Source organism: Rhinoderma darwinii, chromosome 6 (genome assembly GCF_050947455.1).
Source record: "Rhinoderma darwinii isolate aRhiDar2 chromosome 6, aRhiDar2.hap1, whole genome shotgun sequence".
In the NCBI taxonomy this organism is placed as follows: Eukaryota; Metazoa; Chordata; class Amphibia; order Anura; family Rhinodermatidae; genus Rhinoderma; species Rhinoderma darwinii.
In genome coordinates, this window is record NC_134692.1 from 142,994,441 (window position 1) to 143,011,254 (window position 16,814).

At 42.2% G+C, this 16,814-nt stretch overlaps 1 protein-coding gene across 1 annotated transcript in view; it reads right to left on the reverse strand.

Moving 5' to 3' along the window:
- Positions 1-77: 77 nt before the first annotated feature.
- Positions 78-16,814, reverse strand: part of LOC142656685 (CD276 antigen homolog) — a 134,744-nt gene continuing 118,007 nt past the window's right edge. The window contains exons 2-5 of the mRNA XM_075831610.1: positions 3,391-3,720; positions 1,631-1,930; positions 1,331-1,435; positions 78-511 (exon numbers count right to left, since the gene is read on the reverse strand). Coding sequence (XP_075687725.1) covers positions 78-511; positions 1,331-1,435; positions 1,631-1,930; positions 3,391-3,720 — 1,169 coding nt within the window. The remainder of the gene's footprint in view (positions 512-1,330; positions 1,436-1,630; positions 1,931-3,390; positions 3,721-16,814) is intronic.

Genomic DNA, 16,814 nt, shown 5'->3' on the forward strand with positions numbered 1-16,814 from the left:
GTCTATTTTTCTAAGATAACAACTTTCTTTTTTCCCTTTTCCTTTATTTTTCACTGATATTGTCCCGCGTTCCCATGCTACAGCGATACGATTGTCAGGAATAGTAACATGATAACATTATCCATCATGTCATATAAAAGAAATATCTCACCATAAATAGTCTTACAGTGAAACGTCTTCTCATCATTATGTTGGCTGGAGACACCTCTACAGAGGAAGGTCACGTCTTTATGTCTTTCCATGTGGGGTATGAATCTCAGTGATGATAAATTCTGATGTCCCTCACGTTGTGATTTGATCACATAGGATTTATCCAGTAAACTCTCTCCTTCTTCTGAATGTCCTCTCATCTGAGACGTCTGGATCTCCTGGACCTGTCCAGCGCTTCTTATCAGCCAAGTCACACACAGGTTCTCGGGGCAGGTGTCCACTGTGTAGTACAGGGTGGCTTCCTCTCCATCAATCAGCTTAGGAGGACCCTCGATGTCTCTTACTGTGAATGGTCCTTTATCTGTCAGAACAGTATTAAGATGCTTAGATGTTTCTTGAAATTATATCAGAAGGGGTCCTCCGGGACTTTTATATTGATGGCCTATCCTTAGGATAGGCCATCAATATCACATCGGTGGGGGACCGACTCCCGGCACCCCCACAGATCAGCTGATTGAACGGCCTCTTTTCAGTTTACCGGGCATTATGTTGTACACTTCTGTAGTGGATGCCCCTGGGATTGCAGTTCTCTGCAGCTCGGTCCCCATTCACTTAAAGAGGACCTGTCACTAGGTTATATAAGTTGAACTGGTTTACTGACCTGAATAGCGCGGTCTTCCTGACTCTAGCACTATTTTTATTTTTTGTAGACCCGCCTATTGTTTTGTGGGCTCCCTGTATGCTAATTTGCTATAGTTAGCAGACAGGGCGTGAACTACCCCCAGCTGCCTCGTGCTGTTGTGGAGGGGGGGACGGACGGAGAGAAATAAAACAGCGCTGGAATTAGGGGGACAGCGCTATTCAGGCGAGTTAAAATTGTTCCAACTTATAAGACCTAGTGATAGGTTCTCTTTAAATAGGACCAGCCATGCAATCCCAGGCACAGTTGCTGCAGAAGTGTACAGCATTGTGCTTGGTAAACTGAAGAGGCTGTGGCGATGTACACAGTCAGGTGATCAGTGGTGGTGGCAGGATTTGGACCCCCAGCGATTAGATATTGATGGCACATCCTATCAATATAAAAGTCCCCCTTATCATTATAAAGAACCTCTTTAAAATATATTTTCATGTCATAATAATGGATTTTTTTTCTCTTCATTATATACTGTAATGTCATTACCTTTCCTTCCTCGTTTTCGTTTCCACCACAGAACACCAGCGATAATAATTATCAGCATAAGCACAAGCACACAACAGGCAACAATGATCTCAGACGGGGTTTCCTCTGTGAAAAATAAAGTACATACTGAAAGGTGGAGAGGAAAGACGATCTTGATAATGAGAAACAGTCATTAACCATTGCGTCTCTAGCGATGCGGTTAGGCTATAACACTACGGCACGTTTTCTTCCTGGTGAAGGATACTTCTACAACAATGTGAGCACAAGATAAAACACAACAGAGTAGTCCAACATTTGTACCTTCATAGATGAGCTTCAAGTCCTCCTGGAGAGGTTCATGAAGGGACGTATGATGGACTCTACAGGATAAGGTCTTGGCTTCTAGAGGTGGTCTCATCGTGAATGTCACAGAGCTGGTCACATTGCAGGTGCCGTCTTTATTTTTCACTGGTTCTTGAATTATGGAATTGTTTTGGATTTTTCCATCTAAAGTCCATGTTATTTTAATATCCTGGGGAAAGAAGCCGACAGCCACACAGAGCAGAGTGTTCTCTCTTTCTTTACGGACAGTTTGATTAGGAAATATGATTACAGGTCTCACTGAGGAACACAAATATGTTTTGTCAATATTCAGTATAAGTAATTGCATAACATTGTATTAAACTAGTGAAGTGAAAGATCAGTGAAAAGTGAGGAAACCAGACATGTGGCTCGATGCTAATAGGCCCCAATGCAAAATCAGTTTCTCCTATCTAGCAGAGAGACCCCCTCAAGATACCCCTTAGCGCTGCCACCAGTTTTCATTTTCGTTTTTCCTTTCGTCTTCCAAGAGACATAACTATTTTTTTACTTTTCCGCATACATAGGATTATTTTTTTGCGGAACGGGATGTATTTTTTTAATGGCACTATTTAATATACCATATAATGTACTGAAATTTTTTTAAAGTGCAGTCAAGCACGGCAGATTTTGTTGCAGAAATTTCAGTTCCATCATCTGAATGTAACTTGTAGAAATCCATGTACCTGCTGCTGAAACAACCACATTCAAGATACATAGAACGGACATTCAGTCGCAGAAATTTATGCAACAAAATCTGCGACGTGTGAATGTACCCTTAAGTTGTTTTTTGTAGAGTGGGAAAAAAAAAATCAGAAACTGCGCCATCGGTTTTTTTGTTTCGAATTCACATCGTTCACACGGTGCTGTAAAAATGACAAGTTAACCTTATTCTGTGGGTCGTATCTTGTTTGTTTCGTAAAAATGTCGAAAAGAGCCATACCTTTTTTCTTTTTCGGTCAATGGAGCGGCGTGAGAGGCTGTTTTTTTGCGGGGAGAGCTGTAATACTAAGGGTATGTTCACACGGCTGTTTTTCAGGCTGTAAAAAGGCAGAATCGGAAGCAGAACGCCTCCAAACATCTGCCCATTGATTGCAATAGGAAAACAGCGTTCTGTTCCGGGGGGCCGTTTTTCTTAAAAACGGCCGCGTAAAAAAACGAACGAGAAAAAGAAGTGCATGTCACTTCTTGGGCCGTTTTTGGAGCCGTTTTTCATTGACTATTGAAAAACAGCTCCAAAAACGCCCATAAAAAAAGCAGCGAAAATTGGGAGTGGCTTAAAAAACGTCTGAAATCAGGAGCTGTTTCCCCTTGAAAACAGCTCCGTATTTTCAGTCGTTTTTGAGTTTGTGTGTGAACATACACTTATTGGCACCATTTAGAGGTACATACGACTTTTTAATCATTTTTTATAAAAAAAATTTGGGGGAGGTGAGGCAACCAAAAAAACAGCAATTCTATTTTTTTATGGCGTTCACTGTGTGGAATAAAAAACATCTTAGTACATCCGATGAACGCTGCAATACCAATTATTTTTTTTATCATTTACATTACTTTACGTCTAAAATTTTAAAGGGGTTATTTTCTTTTTACTTTGTATTTCTATACACATTTTTGAAAATATTATGAAATTTCACAATTTTTGTAATTTTTTGTGCCATTAGGGGACTTAAACATACATTAAGTATGCAGGGGTTATTCTGCATGCAGTTTATTATTACCTTGCACCTCCAATATAATATCCTTTTCTATTCGTTCTGGACTGTAAACTACCAGGCATGAATAGGTCCCACCATCAGAGAGTGTCACATTGGCCACTGCGAGCGAAGCATTTCCATTTTTCGTTGCCTCTACATCGAATGTCACCCTTGGGTCCTTGGTTATACCTTTGTTGTCATATACCAGAATCTGCCTTCCCTGAAAACTCCATAATATAGCGAGGTATTTAGGATCAAAATGCAGTTTATGGACAGAGAAGGTGCACGGCAGAACCACAGTGAATCCATTAAGCACCCGCTGAGGCGATGGAGCAAAGACTTCTAGTTCAGCAACTGTAGATATATGTTAATTAGTAAATATTAGTTGTGTAAACATCCAAAAAGTCCAAAACCGCATTCAAAGTATGATAAAAGTATATATCCAAAAAACATTACAAATAAAACAGATCTATTTGGCATGCTACATATGTGAATATAACACCTTATAACACCAGATCAAACATCTATTTCACTAGAATATTTACAAATGTAAAATACCAAACCCTATCAATAAATACGATGACATGTGGCGGGCCATTTGTTATTAAATATCTTTAAAGAAACTGCAGCTTTTTTTTTTTCTTCAGGTTAAAATCACTTGGATTTATGCAATTTAAAACAACCCTGCTCAATTTCCCAGCTCAAATGCAGCAACCTGACATTGGGAAATAATTTCTGTGAATTTAAAGGGTTATTCCCAAGTTAGGTAAAAAAATATTTTTTTAGACATTCTAAGCTGGAATTACATAATAAAACATTTGCTGTGAACATTTTTTAAAAATTAATTCCCTAACTACCTAGTGTTGGTTATCTACTAGCTAGTGCTGGTTATCTTTTTCTAAAAAGGGGCGTGAGCGGCTTGATGTCAATCAAACCGCTCTGCAGTGTGCGCGCTCCCGACGTTGCTAGATACTGTAGTTCTAGCAGCATCGGGAGAATGTTTGTCTCAACCAGGCATGGTAAGCCTGGTTGTGACGAACACCGTGAATTTCAACACCACGCAACCCTTCTATGCAACACTCTATTCACCCCATTTCGGCAAGCCACTTCTCCCCCTCTAGCTAAGCTGCACACCGAAACTGCCCCCCCCCCCCATGTAATATTTTTCATCGCCGCACTGGTCCTGCATCAGCACCCGGCGAAACACAGAAAATATTTTTTTTAAAAACTCACCTAAGACGTTCCTACGAAGATCTGAAGGGTCCCGTCACTTTCCATCTTACTACTACTTGGCTCCGCTCACATTCACAGTAACAATGCGTTGTGGCGTGATTACGTCATCTGCGCCCACCACTTTGTTATTGTGAATCGGAACAGTAAGAAGAAAAGTGACGGGACCTTTCAGATCTTCGTAGGAACGTCTTAGGTGAGTTTTTTTTTTCTTTTCATTGGAGCGAAGTCACCAAATCTGGGAGCATAGACAACTGACTAACTACTATATGGGGTCATGTATGTATGTATGTATGTATGTATGTATGTATGTATGTATGTATGTATGCGTGTATCTATGTATGTATGCTTGCATGTATGTATATACACTACCATTCAAAAGTTTGGGGTCACACAGACAATTTTGTCTTTTCCATGAAAACTCACACTTATATTTATCAAATGAGTTGCAAAATGACTAGAAAATAGACATTGACAAGGTAAGAAATAATGATTTTTATTTCAAATAATAATTTTCTCCTTCAAACTTTGCTTTGGTCTTGGAATGCTCCATTTGCAGCAATTCCAGCATTGCAGACCTTTGGCATTCTAGCTGTTAATTTGCTGAGGTCATCGGGAGACATTTCCCCCCCTTTTTCCAGAAGCCCCTCCCACAAGTTGGATTGGCTTGATGGGCACTTCTTGCGTACCATATGGTCAAGCTGCTCCCACAACAGCTCTATGGGGTTGAGATCTGGTGACTGCGCTGGCCACTCCATTGCAGATAGAATACCAGCTGCCGGCTTCTTCCCTAAATAGTTCTTGCATCATTTGGAGGTGCTTTAGGTCATTGTCCTGTTGTAGGATGAAATTGGCTCCAATCAAGCGCTGTCCACAGGGTATGGCATGGCGTTGCAAAATGGAGTGATAGCCTTCCTTATTCAAAATCCCTTTTACCTTGTACAAATCTCCCACTTTACCAGCACCAAAGCAACCCCAGACCATCACATGACCTCCACCATGCTTGACAGATGGCGTCAGGCACTCTTCCAGCATCTTTTCAGTTGTTCTGCGTCTCACAAATGTTCTTCTGTGTGATCCAAACACCTCAAACCATCGATTCGTCTGTCCATAACACTTTTTTCCAATCTTCCTCTGTCCAATGTCTGTGTGCTTTTGCCCATATTAATGTTTTCCTTTTATTAGCCAGTCTCAGATATGGCTTTTTCTTTGCCACTCTGCCCTGAAGGCCAGCATCCCGGAGTCGCCTCTTCACTGTAGACGTTGACACTGGCGGTTTGCGGGTACTATTTAATGAAGCTGCCAGTTGAGGACCTGTGAGGCGTCTATTTCTCAAACTAGAGACTCTAATGTACTTGTCTTGTTGCTCAGTTGTGCAGCGGGGCCTCCCACTTCTCTTTCTACTCTGGTTAGAGCCTGTTTGTGCTGTCCTCTGAAGGGAGTAGTACACACCATTGTAGGAAATATTCAGTTTCTTGGCAATTTCTCGCATGGAATATTCTTCATTTCTAAGAACAAGAATAGACTGTCGAGTTTCACATGAAAACTCTCTTTTTCTAGACATTTTGAGAGTTTAATCGAACCCACAAATGTAATACTCCAGATTCTCAACTAGCTCAAAGGAAGGTCAGTTTTATAGCTCCTCTAAACAGCAAAACTGTTTACAGCGGTGCTACCATAATTGCACAAGGGTTTTCAAGTGTTTTCTAATCATCCATTAGCCTTCTAACACAGTTAGCAAACACAATGTACCATTAGAACACTGGAGTGATAGTTGCTGGAAATGGGCCTCTATACACCTATGTAGATATTGCATTAAAAACCAGACGTTTGCAGCTAGAATAGTCATTTAGCACATTAACAATGTATAGAGTGTATTTCTGATTAATTTAATGTTATCTTCATTGAAAAAAACGGAGCTTTTCTTGCAAAAATAGGGAAATTTCTAAGTGACCCTAAACTTTTGAACGGTAGTGTATGTATGTATGGCCATGTATGATACTGTCTGCTGGGGCCCTGTATCTAAGCCAACTTGGTGGTAAGCTTCTATACATGGTATAACAGTCAGTATAACACATTGGCCTGAATCTAAGCCTACGACATGTTCTATTCACTTTTTTTTACAGGTTTGGTCATTGAAAAACGTCGGTTTCGAGAACTACTTTGATGACGGCTCTTTTTTTTCTACAATAAAATGGTTAATGAGTGTTGTGTTGGGGGTGCTTTATTTCAATAAAATATTTTATCTATATCTTTGTATTTTCTTTTAAACTTTTATTACTGCCGCTTTAGTAATGGCCGCTGTCTGATTGACAACGTCCATTACTAAGGCGGGGCTTAGTGTTAGCCGGTGCAGAGGCTAACTTTAACCCCCATTATTACCCCGGTACCCACCACCACCAGGGGTTCCGGGAAGAGCCAGGTACGATCCTGTACCCAACCATCTGTTGTGATGGGCGGGTACTGGGGCGGCCGCATGCTGGTATTATGAGGCTGGAAAGGGCCAAAAACAGTGGCCCTTCCCACCCTTGTAAAGCTAGGCTGCTGCTGCTGTGTTGTATCTGGCTGGTTATGAAAAATTGGGGGGACCCCACGTAATTTTTTTTTATTATTTATTACATTTTTTGGAAAGATTTTTTTTTTAAAACGTGGGGTTCCACCCAATTTATCATAACCAGCCACATACAACACAGCAGCAGCAACCTAGAATTACAAGAGTGGGAAGTGCCACTGGTTTATTCTTTTCCCAGTCTAAGAATACCAGCCTGCTGCCGCCCCAGTTCCCGACCATCGCTACAGATGGTTGGGTACTGGATCGTACTCCTCTCTTCCCAACAACATTGTTGGCGGTGGGTACCGGGATAATAATGGTGGTTAGTCTTGGCCTCTGCACCAGCTAAGGCCTTATTTACACGAACGCTGCGCATCTCGGACGTGAAAAACTGCAGTCTTTCACATCCGAGGTGCATCCGTGCTCAGCGCTACAGGACGCAAAGTCACGCATCACCCATAGTTAAGAGTCTATGGAGGGATGCGTGAAAAGATAGGACATGTCCTATTTTCCCACGGAGCCTTCACACGGTCCGTTCAAACAACGGCTATGTGAACGGCCACATTGAATAACATAGGTCGCCCGCTGTTTCAACGGGCGTCCCACGGATGTTTAACACGTTCGTGTAAATAAGCCATAACACTAAGTACCGCCTTAGTAATGGATGTTGTCAATCAGTCAGCGTCCATTCCTAAAGTGGTAGGAATAAAACTTTCAAGGAAAATACACAAATATAGATACAAAATTTTATTGAAATAAAGCACCCCCAACACTAGAAGAAAGTGCCGTCATCTAAGTAGTCCTCGAATCCAACGTAGTCCAACAACCAAACCTGTAAAAAAATGGGGCAGCTATGTTGGGCATTATATTGTATGGGGGGGCATACATACCCCATGTTAGCCTTATGTAATGGGGCACAGCAGACAGTAATCTTATATAGTATAAGATTTGTGTCTGCTGTGCACCTGTATCTAAGCCTAACTTTTTGTTGGCTTAGATACTTGATATAACAGACAGTGTCACCCATGTACCCTGTATGTAAGCCATGTGTTATAAATTTTGTATCTGTGTGTGTTTGTGTTTTTAGAATGTTTTGGTTGCTTGACTAAGTTGGATTCGAGGACTACTTTAGTAACGCTAAAATGCTTTTTTTTCTAAAGGGAAAGTGTAGGGACCAAATAATGATTTTTAAAAAAACTGAGATTTGATACAAATATTTTTAAAGTTTTGCTGTATTCTGAAAAAAAACTTTAAAAAAAGGGAAAGCACAAGGAATCATTTCACGAAAGAATGCTTCAGGCATAATTTATATTTTTTAATCAGGTTACGCTGGACCTATTGTACTACGTAGTATATTCGGTGGACTACTGCGATGATGTACGATTTTTGTTTAAATAAAATGGTTAGCGAGGATTCTATGGTGGATTATTTATTTAAATAACATTTTTTGGGATTATCTATATTTTTTTTATACTTTATTAGCGCATGCATAATGAGTTTTTTGTAAACAGTCATTACCCCAGTATCAACCTCCACTACGGTTATCTGGAAGAGCCTGGTATGATGGTGGATCACTGGGGCAGCCGCAGGCTGGTGTTATTAGCCTGGGAATGGACAAAACCAGTGGCCCTTCCCACCCGTGTAATGCCAGGCGGCTGCTTCTGTGTTGTATCTGGCTGGTTATTAAAAATGTGGGGACCCCACATCTATTGTTAAATTTGTTAATTTAAAAAAAAGAAAATGACGTGGGGTTCCCCCTATTTTCATAACCAGCCAGATACAACACAGCAACAGCAGTCTAGCATTACAAGGGTGGGAAGGTCCACTGTTTTTGGCCCTTCCCAGCTTCATAATACCAGCCTGCGGCCGCCCCAGTGCCCGACCATCACAGCAGATGGTCGGGTACTGGATCGTACCAAGCCCTTCCCAGCACCCCTGGTGGTAGTGGGTACCGGGGTAAAAATGGGTGGTTAGTGCTAGCCTCTGCACTGGCTAACACTAAGCCCCTTAGTAATGGTCGCTGTCAATCAGCCAACTGCCAATATCTAGGCACTAATAAAGTTTAAAAAAAGACCACAAATACAATTTTTTTTATTGAAATAAGAAATCCCCCACAAAACCCTCCTTAACCATTTTATAAAAATTTCTGAGAAAACTTAGATCTACGCAGTAGTCCAATGAATCAAAGATGTAGTCCAATCGGTACAGCAAAATCTGCAACAAAATAAAAAAAGTTTTCAATGTGAACAATACCAATAGTTATACTCCCCTACACATATATACACGCACACACAAAAAACACACACACACACACACACACACACACATATATGTATATATATACACACACACACACACACACAAAAACACACACACACATATATATATATATATATATATATATATATATATACAATACCGTTCAAAAGTTTTTTGATTATAATAATAATAATTTTCCCCTTCAAACTTTGCTGTGGTCTTGGAATGCCCCATTTGCAGCAATTACAGCATTGCAGACCTTTGGCATTCTAGCTGTTAATTTGCTGAGGTAATCGGGAGAAATTTCACCCCATGCTTCCAGAAGCCCCTCCCACAAGTTGGATTGGCTTGATGGGCACTTCTTGCGTACCATACGGTCAAGCTCCTCCCACAACAGCTCTATGGGGTTGAGATCTGGTGACTGCGTTGGCCACTCCATTACAGATAGAATAGCAGCTGCCGGCTTCTTCCCTAAATAGTTCTTGCATAATTTGGAGGTGCTTTGGGTCATTGTCCTGTTGTAGGATGAAATTGGCTCCAATCAAGCGCTGTCCGCAGGGTATGGCATGGCGTTGCAAAATGGAGTGATAGCCTTCCTTATTCAAAATCCCTTTTACCTTGTACAAGTCTCCCACTTTACTAGCACCAAAGCAACCCCAGACTATCACATTACCTCCACCATGCTTGACAGATGGCGTCAGGCACTCTTCCAGCATCTTTTCAGTTGTTCTTCAGTTTCTTCTGTGTGATCCAAACATCTCAAACTTCGATTCGTCTGTCCATAACACTTTTTTCCAATCTTCCTCTGTCCAATGTCTGAGCTTTTGCCCATATTAATCTTTTCCTTTTATTAGCCAGTCTCAGATATGGTTTTTTCTTTGCCACTCTACCCAGAAGGCCAGCATCCCGGAGTCGCCTCTTCACTGTAGGCATTGACACTGGCGTTTTGCGGGTACTATTTAATGAAGCTGCCATTTGAGGACCTGTGAGGCGTCTATTTCTCAAACTAGAGACACTAATGTACTTGTCTTGTTGCTCAGTTGTGCAGCGGGGCCTCCCACTTCTCTTTCTACTCTGGTTAGAGCCTGTTTGTGCTGTCCTCTGAAGGGAGTAGTACACACCGTTGTAGGAAAGCTTCACTTTCTTGGCAAATTCTCACATGGAATAGCCTTCATTTCTAAGAACAAGAATAGACTGTCGAGTTTCACATGAAAGCTCTCTTTTTCTAGCCATTTGGAGAGTTTAATCGAACCCACAAATGTAATGCTCCAGATTCTCAACTAGCTCAAAGGAAGGTCAGTTTTATAGCTCCTCTAAACAGCAAAACGGTTTACAGCGGTGCTAACATAATTACACAAGGGTTTTCAAGTGTTTTCTAATCATCCATTAGCCTTCTAACACAGTTGTCAAACACAATGTACCATTAGAACACTGGAGTGATGGTTGCTGGAAATGGGCCTCTATACACCTATGTAGATATTGCATTAAAAACCAGACGTTTGCAGCTAGAATAGTCATTTACCACATTAACAATGTATAGAGTGGATTTCTGATTAATTTAATGTTATCTTCATTGAAAAAAACTGTGCTTTTCTTTCAAAAATAAGGAAATATCTAAGTGACCCTAAACTTTTGAACGGTAGTGTATATATATATTTGGACCAACTGTTTCACCGTTGATTTATCCACGACAATTTCTACAAGTTTCCCATCAAGCACAAACATGAGTCAGAGAAGATAAAGAACAAAATCCCAAAGAGAAAATATAAAGGGTAAGTCATAGCCCATAAGAGCGTTGCACCGTGGCATTACAGGGCTGCTTATACTGAAACACAGTCAATGTCATGTCAAGAAACATACAGATCAGCAACCATAACGTACAATGTCCACTGAAGCTCATATTAGCATTGTGTGGTGGTTGAGTAAGTCCTTATTCACACGAAAGTGTCCATTTTGCATGCGTAAAAAAAAAACACAGCGTTTTCTTGCATTGCAGTTCCGTGTGACAGCCGTGTACAGCGCATCTGCGTTTTTTACGTCACCAAAAAAAACTGAAGGAGGTGTTTTATTTTTTCCTCATCATTTCTTTAGCAACTGGTGCGTGAAAAACACGGACAGCACATGGATGACGTTCATTGACTTCAATGGGTGCGTGATGCGCAAAAAACGCACAAGAATAGGACATGCAGTGAGTTTCACGCAGCGGACACATGCTGAGTGAAAAACACTGAATGTCTGAACGGCGCCATTAAATTGCATAGGTCCGTGTGATGTCCGTTGTTTTAACGCACGTAAGACGGACGTGAAAAACGCTTGTGTGAATAAGGCCTAAGGGTGTATTCAGATGTTGCGGTTGAAAGCACATTAAATAAAATCGAATCCGAAAACCGCATGCATTTTTACTACGATTCAATGCATTTAAAAAGGCAACTGCATGAAAAACCCCATGCGGTTTTCAAAGCTTTTTTTATGCCGTTGTAACCACCTCATAGTCAGGCATTTCTGTCCTTTGGTATAAAAACACAATGATCAGCAGTCACATGTATCACTGATATCACTGATGAGATGTTAAGATTATAGTTTCATCATTCTCCAAGATTTAGAAACCCTGATACTGGACAGCAGCCAATTACAAGCAGTGCTGCGAGAGCGCATAACAACCCGCACCCTGCTTAAAGGGGAAATCCACACAAAAATGATCATCTGATAGCAATAGATAGACCCTACCACGGATTTCCAGAATGAAAGGCTCTATAGAGATCACTTTCCTCTGGCACTGCTCAGATTTCTGTTACTGGGAATCTGGTAAAATATTCTAAGCACATTGATGTGAATGGCCCTTTACTTTTGCTAATCTCATTAATGTCACCTCCTCATGTGCATCTGTCACATATCAGGAAATAATTCTCACATCTCAATGGGGTTTTCCGCTTTTACATAAACAAACTTATTCACGAGATAACATTCTGCAATTTTCCAATATGCTTTCAATACTTTGTTTAAATTTCTCACCATTTGCAAGAACTCTGATTGCTGTGAATACATGGGAACATTCCCAGAGGTTACAAATCTGTACTGAACATGTCCAAATGACACGGGCGAGGGGCTTGTGATAGTGTATCAGAGCCTTCTCTTGACATTGAAAATAAGCAAAAAAAACAAAAGTATTTTCGACAGTTGCCGAATTTTTCATTATTTTATGATTTACTTATAGTAATATGTATTGGGTCCGGGGCAGGACAAGTGTAAGGGCTCATCCACACGTAACGGAATTGCTGCGTGTTTTCCATCCGGAATAGCGGACAGAAAAAACGCAGCGGAATACAGTAGCAGAAAAATGACACATGAAATGGTGAGATTTTTCCAGAGTGGATTTTCTGCTACTTTCTGTGGAATTGCTGCAGAAATTGTCTGCAGCAATTCTGTTATGTGTGGACAAGCCCTTAAAATAAGGGGACCCAAGTGACGTCAGTGCTGGAACGGCGTCGAATTTCAGTGGTTAAAGTTTACAGCATTTGAAATATAAGAAAATATTTTTAAACATTACGCGTAGTCCATTGGGGATGGACTGTATCTGCCACAGTAAGTGCGGCTCTATTTATTAGGTCTGCCTAATAGAGAGGGGGTCCCTAACAGGTGATATAGATAGCAACTGTCCAAAAAGAACAGCCCCTTTAATTCCAGAATTATTTCTAACAGTTGTTTTCTCACAGTCTATAACCATGTCAAAAATAACCCCGGAACAGACGGTCTGAAAGAAGCCAGCTTCTCTAACCCCAGTGATCAGCAGCTATTTCCAGGGGCAGTCACTGCCAGTCACACATTTCCCTCGCAGCGGTTGCAGGAGAAATGTAGAATTACAAGTGGGCCATCCAAATGAATGGCCGTCCATGTATTGCATGGGTATGCCGAGTTTGCCAGAACAGGAGTTGCTCTTACAGAACAATCCTCCATGCAAGCACATAGAGGGGGGTGCTGAGCGTGAGAACCCCTTCTATGACGTCCATTATCACATGGACACAGAATACCCTGGTGAGACAATCCCTCTAAAATGTATTTGGACTTTGTGATGCTGCGGTCACATTACAATAAGATGTCATTAATGTTCAGTGACGGCGAGTGATGACCTTCAGCATATTGCGTGGTCAGATCTAATATCTGTATAGTGATCACAATGAAATCCTCAACAAGTAGGACGTTTCAGGATTTATTTTGGCTGCTTGAGACTTCATTTAAGGAAGTAGACAAAAATGTATCAGTGATCAGTAAGGGCCTGTCCACTCGTAACGAAACGGCTGCAGAAAATGGTGCGTATTTCGCTGCGTTTTTTTCTCAATGCTGTGAGATGGTGACATCTCCTCTAAAAAAAAGCAGTCATTCTGTCCACTTTCTGCAGCAGGAATTGACAATACTCACAGCAGGTCAATTTCTGGTCAGAATCCTTACGCATCGTGTGGATGAGACTTGTTAAATCTTACTCACTTTGCTACTACTGTATTCTGCAGCGTGTATTCCGGATTTGCGGACTGAAAATAGGTAGCAAAACCCCTAAGACAGGGTTCCCACAGTGCAGAATTGGATCCAGGACATCAGATCTACAAAGACTTTCTTTATCTATTTCTTCTGTTTAGGTCCTGCTCCTGGTTTTGGCTTAAAAAAATGCATACAATCTCTGCACTGTGGAAACCCAGCCTAAGGCCTCATGCACACGACCGTAGCCATGTGGACGGCCGTGATTTTCTGGTTGGCCAGCCACGGAGTGACAGCCGCGAGCCGCCTGCAAATCGTGGGCCGTGCACATGGACGCGGCCATTATTTTCAATGAGCCCGGACCACAAAACACAGTCGTGTGCATGGCCCCATAGGAATGAATGAGGCCGCAATTCTCCCGTGGATTTTCGGGGGAATTGCAGCCGCAAAAGCACGTTCGTGTGCATGGGGCCTTAACCCCTTCACGCTCCTTGACGTACTATTACGTCATGGCAGCTCTATCGTTCGCGCTCCATGCCGTAATAGTACGTCTTGCAGTTAGAACAGCGGTGCGCGCGCCCGGCGCGTTCATGCGCTGTGATAGCTGCTGTTTCTGACAGCAGGCTATCACGGCATAATGGGACGGGACCATTTACTATGGTCCCGCCTCGCCGATCGCCGCTATTGGCTAGTCAGTGAGTAACTAGCCAATAGCAGCGATCGGTCTCATTCAGCACAGCAGTGCTCGAGCCCGGCGTTCCTGAGCTGTGATAGCTGCTGTTTCTGACAGCATGCTATCACAGCATAATGGGCCGGGACCATTTACTATGGTCCCGCCTCGCCGATCGCCGCTATTGGCTAGTCAGTGAGTAACTAGCCAATAGCAGCGATCATTCTCGTCACTTCCTCTCTCTGACCTCACATCCTGCTGCAACCGCCCTGAACGCCCTGTTGGAGTTAGCGAGGCGTTGAGATCGGTTGTGAGCAGAGAGTCAGAGAGAAAAGAAGTGAAAAAAAGTGAAAAAAAGTTTCTAAAACAACGTTTTTTTTGCTTCCCACCACCCCATCCACTACCCACTCCTGTTCCCTTCCTCTTTGAGTTCTACCCACGTTTTTTGGTCAGTGATCTCCTATCACTGACCACTTTTCAGTCTTCAGGACCACATTTCTTGGTCCCTGGGGATTTTTTTTTCATTTTTTTCTATATAAAACATAAAACAAAAAAAAAAATATAAAAAGAAAAAAAAGAAACAAAAAAAAATAGTTAGTTTAGCCAATTTTGAAAATTTAACTGGTTAGTTTAGTATTAGCCCCTTCCCGCTCCTTGACGTACTATTACGTCATGGCAGCTCTATCGTTCGCGCTCCATGCCGTAATAGTACGTCTTGCAGTTAGAACAGCGGTGCGCGCGCCCGGCGCGTTCATGCGCTGTGATAGCTGCTGTTTCTGACAGCAGGCTATCACGGCATAATGGGACGGGACCATTTACTATGGTCCCGCCTCGCCGATCGCCGCTATTGGCTAGTCAGTGAGTAACTAGCCAATAGCAGCGATCGGTCTCATTCAGCACAGCAGTGCTCGAGCCCGGCGTTCCTGAGCTGTGATAGCTGCTGTTTCTGACAGCATGCTATCACAGCATAATGGGCCGGGACCATTTACTATGGTCCCGCCTCGCCGATCGCCGCTATTGGCTAGTCAGTGAGTAACTAGCCAATAGCAGCGATCATTCTCGTCACTTCCTCTCTCTGACCTCACATCCTGCTGCAACCGCCCTGAACGCCCTGTTGGAGTTAGCGAGGCGTTGAGATCGGTTGTGAGCAGAGAGTCAGAGAGAAAAGAAGTGAAAAAAAGTGAAAAAAAGTTTCTAAAACAACGTTTTTTTTGCTTCCCACCACCCCATCCACTACCCACTCCTGTTCCCTTCCTCTTTGAGTTCTACCCACGTTTTTTGGTCAGTGATCTCCTATCACTGACCACTTTTCAGTCTTCAGGACCACATTTCTTGGTCCCTGGGGATTTTCTTTTCATTTTTTTCTATATAAAACATAAAACAAAAAAAAAAATATAAAAAGAAAAAAAAGAAACAAAAAAAAATAGTTAGTTTAGCCAATTTTGAAAATTTAACTGGTTAGTTTAGTATTAGCCCCTTCCCGCTCCTTGACGTACTATTACGTCATGGCAGCTCTATCGTTCGCGCTCCATGCCGTAATAGTACGTCTTGCAGTTAGAACAGCGGTGCGCGCGCCCGGCGCGTTCATGCGCTGTGATAGCTGCTGTTTCTGACAGCAGGCTATCACGGCATAATGGGACGGGACCATTTACTATGGTCCCGCCTCGCCGATCGCCGCTATTGGCTAGTCAGTGAGTAACTAGCCAATAGCAGCGATCGGTCTCATTCAGCACAGCAGTGCTCGAGCCCGGCGTTCCTGAGCTGTGATAGCTGCTGTTTCTGACAGCATGCTATCACAGCATAATGGGCCGGGACCATTTACTATGGTCCCGCCTCGCCGATCGCCGCTATTGGCTAGTCAGTGAGTAACTAGCCAATAGCAGCGATCATTCTCGTCACTTCCTCTCTCTGACCTCACATCCTGCTGCAACCGCCCTGAACGCCCTGTTGGAGTTAGCGAGGCGTTGAGATCGGTTGTGAGCAGAGAGTCAGAGAGAAAAGAAGTGAAAAAAAGTGAAAAAAAGTTTCTAAAACAACGTTTTTTTTGCTTCCCACCACCCCATCCACTACCCACTCCTGTTCCCTTCCTCTTTGAGTTCTACCCACGTTTTTTGGTCAGTGATCTCCTATCACTGACCACTTTTCAGTCTTCAGGACCACATTTCTTGGTCCCTGGGGATTTTTTTTTCATTTTTTTCTATATAAAACATAAAACAAAAAAAAAAATATAAAAAGAAAAAAAAGAAACAAAAAAAAATAGTTAGTTTA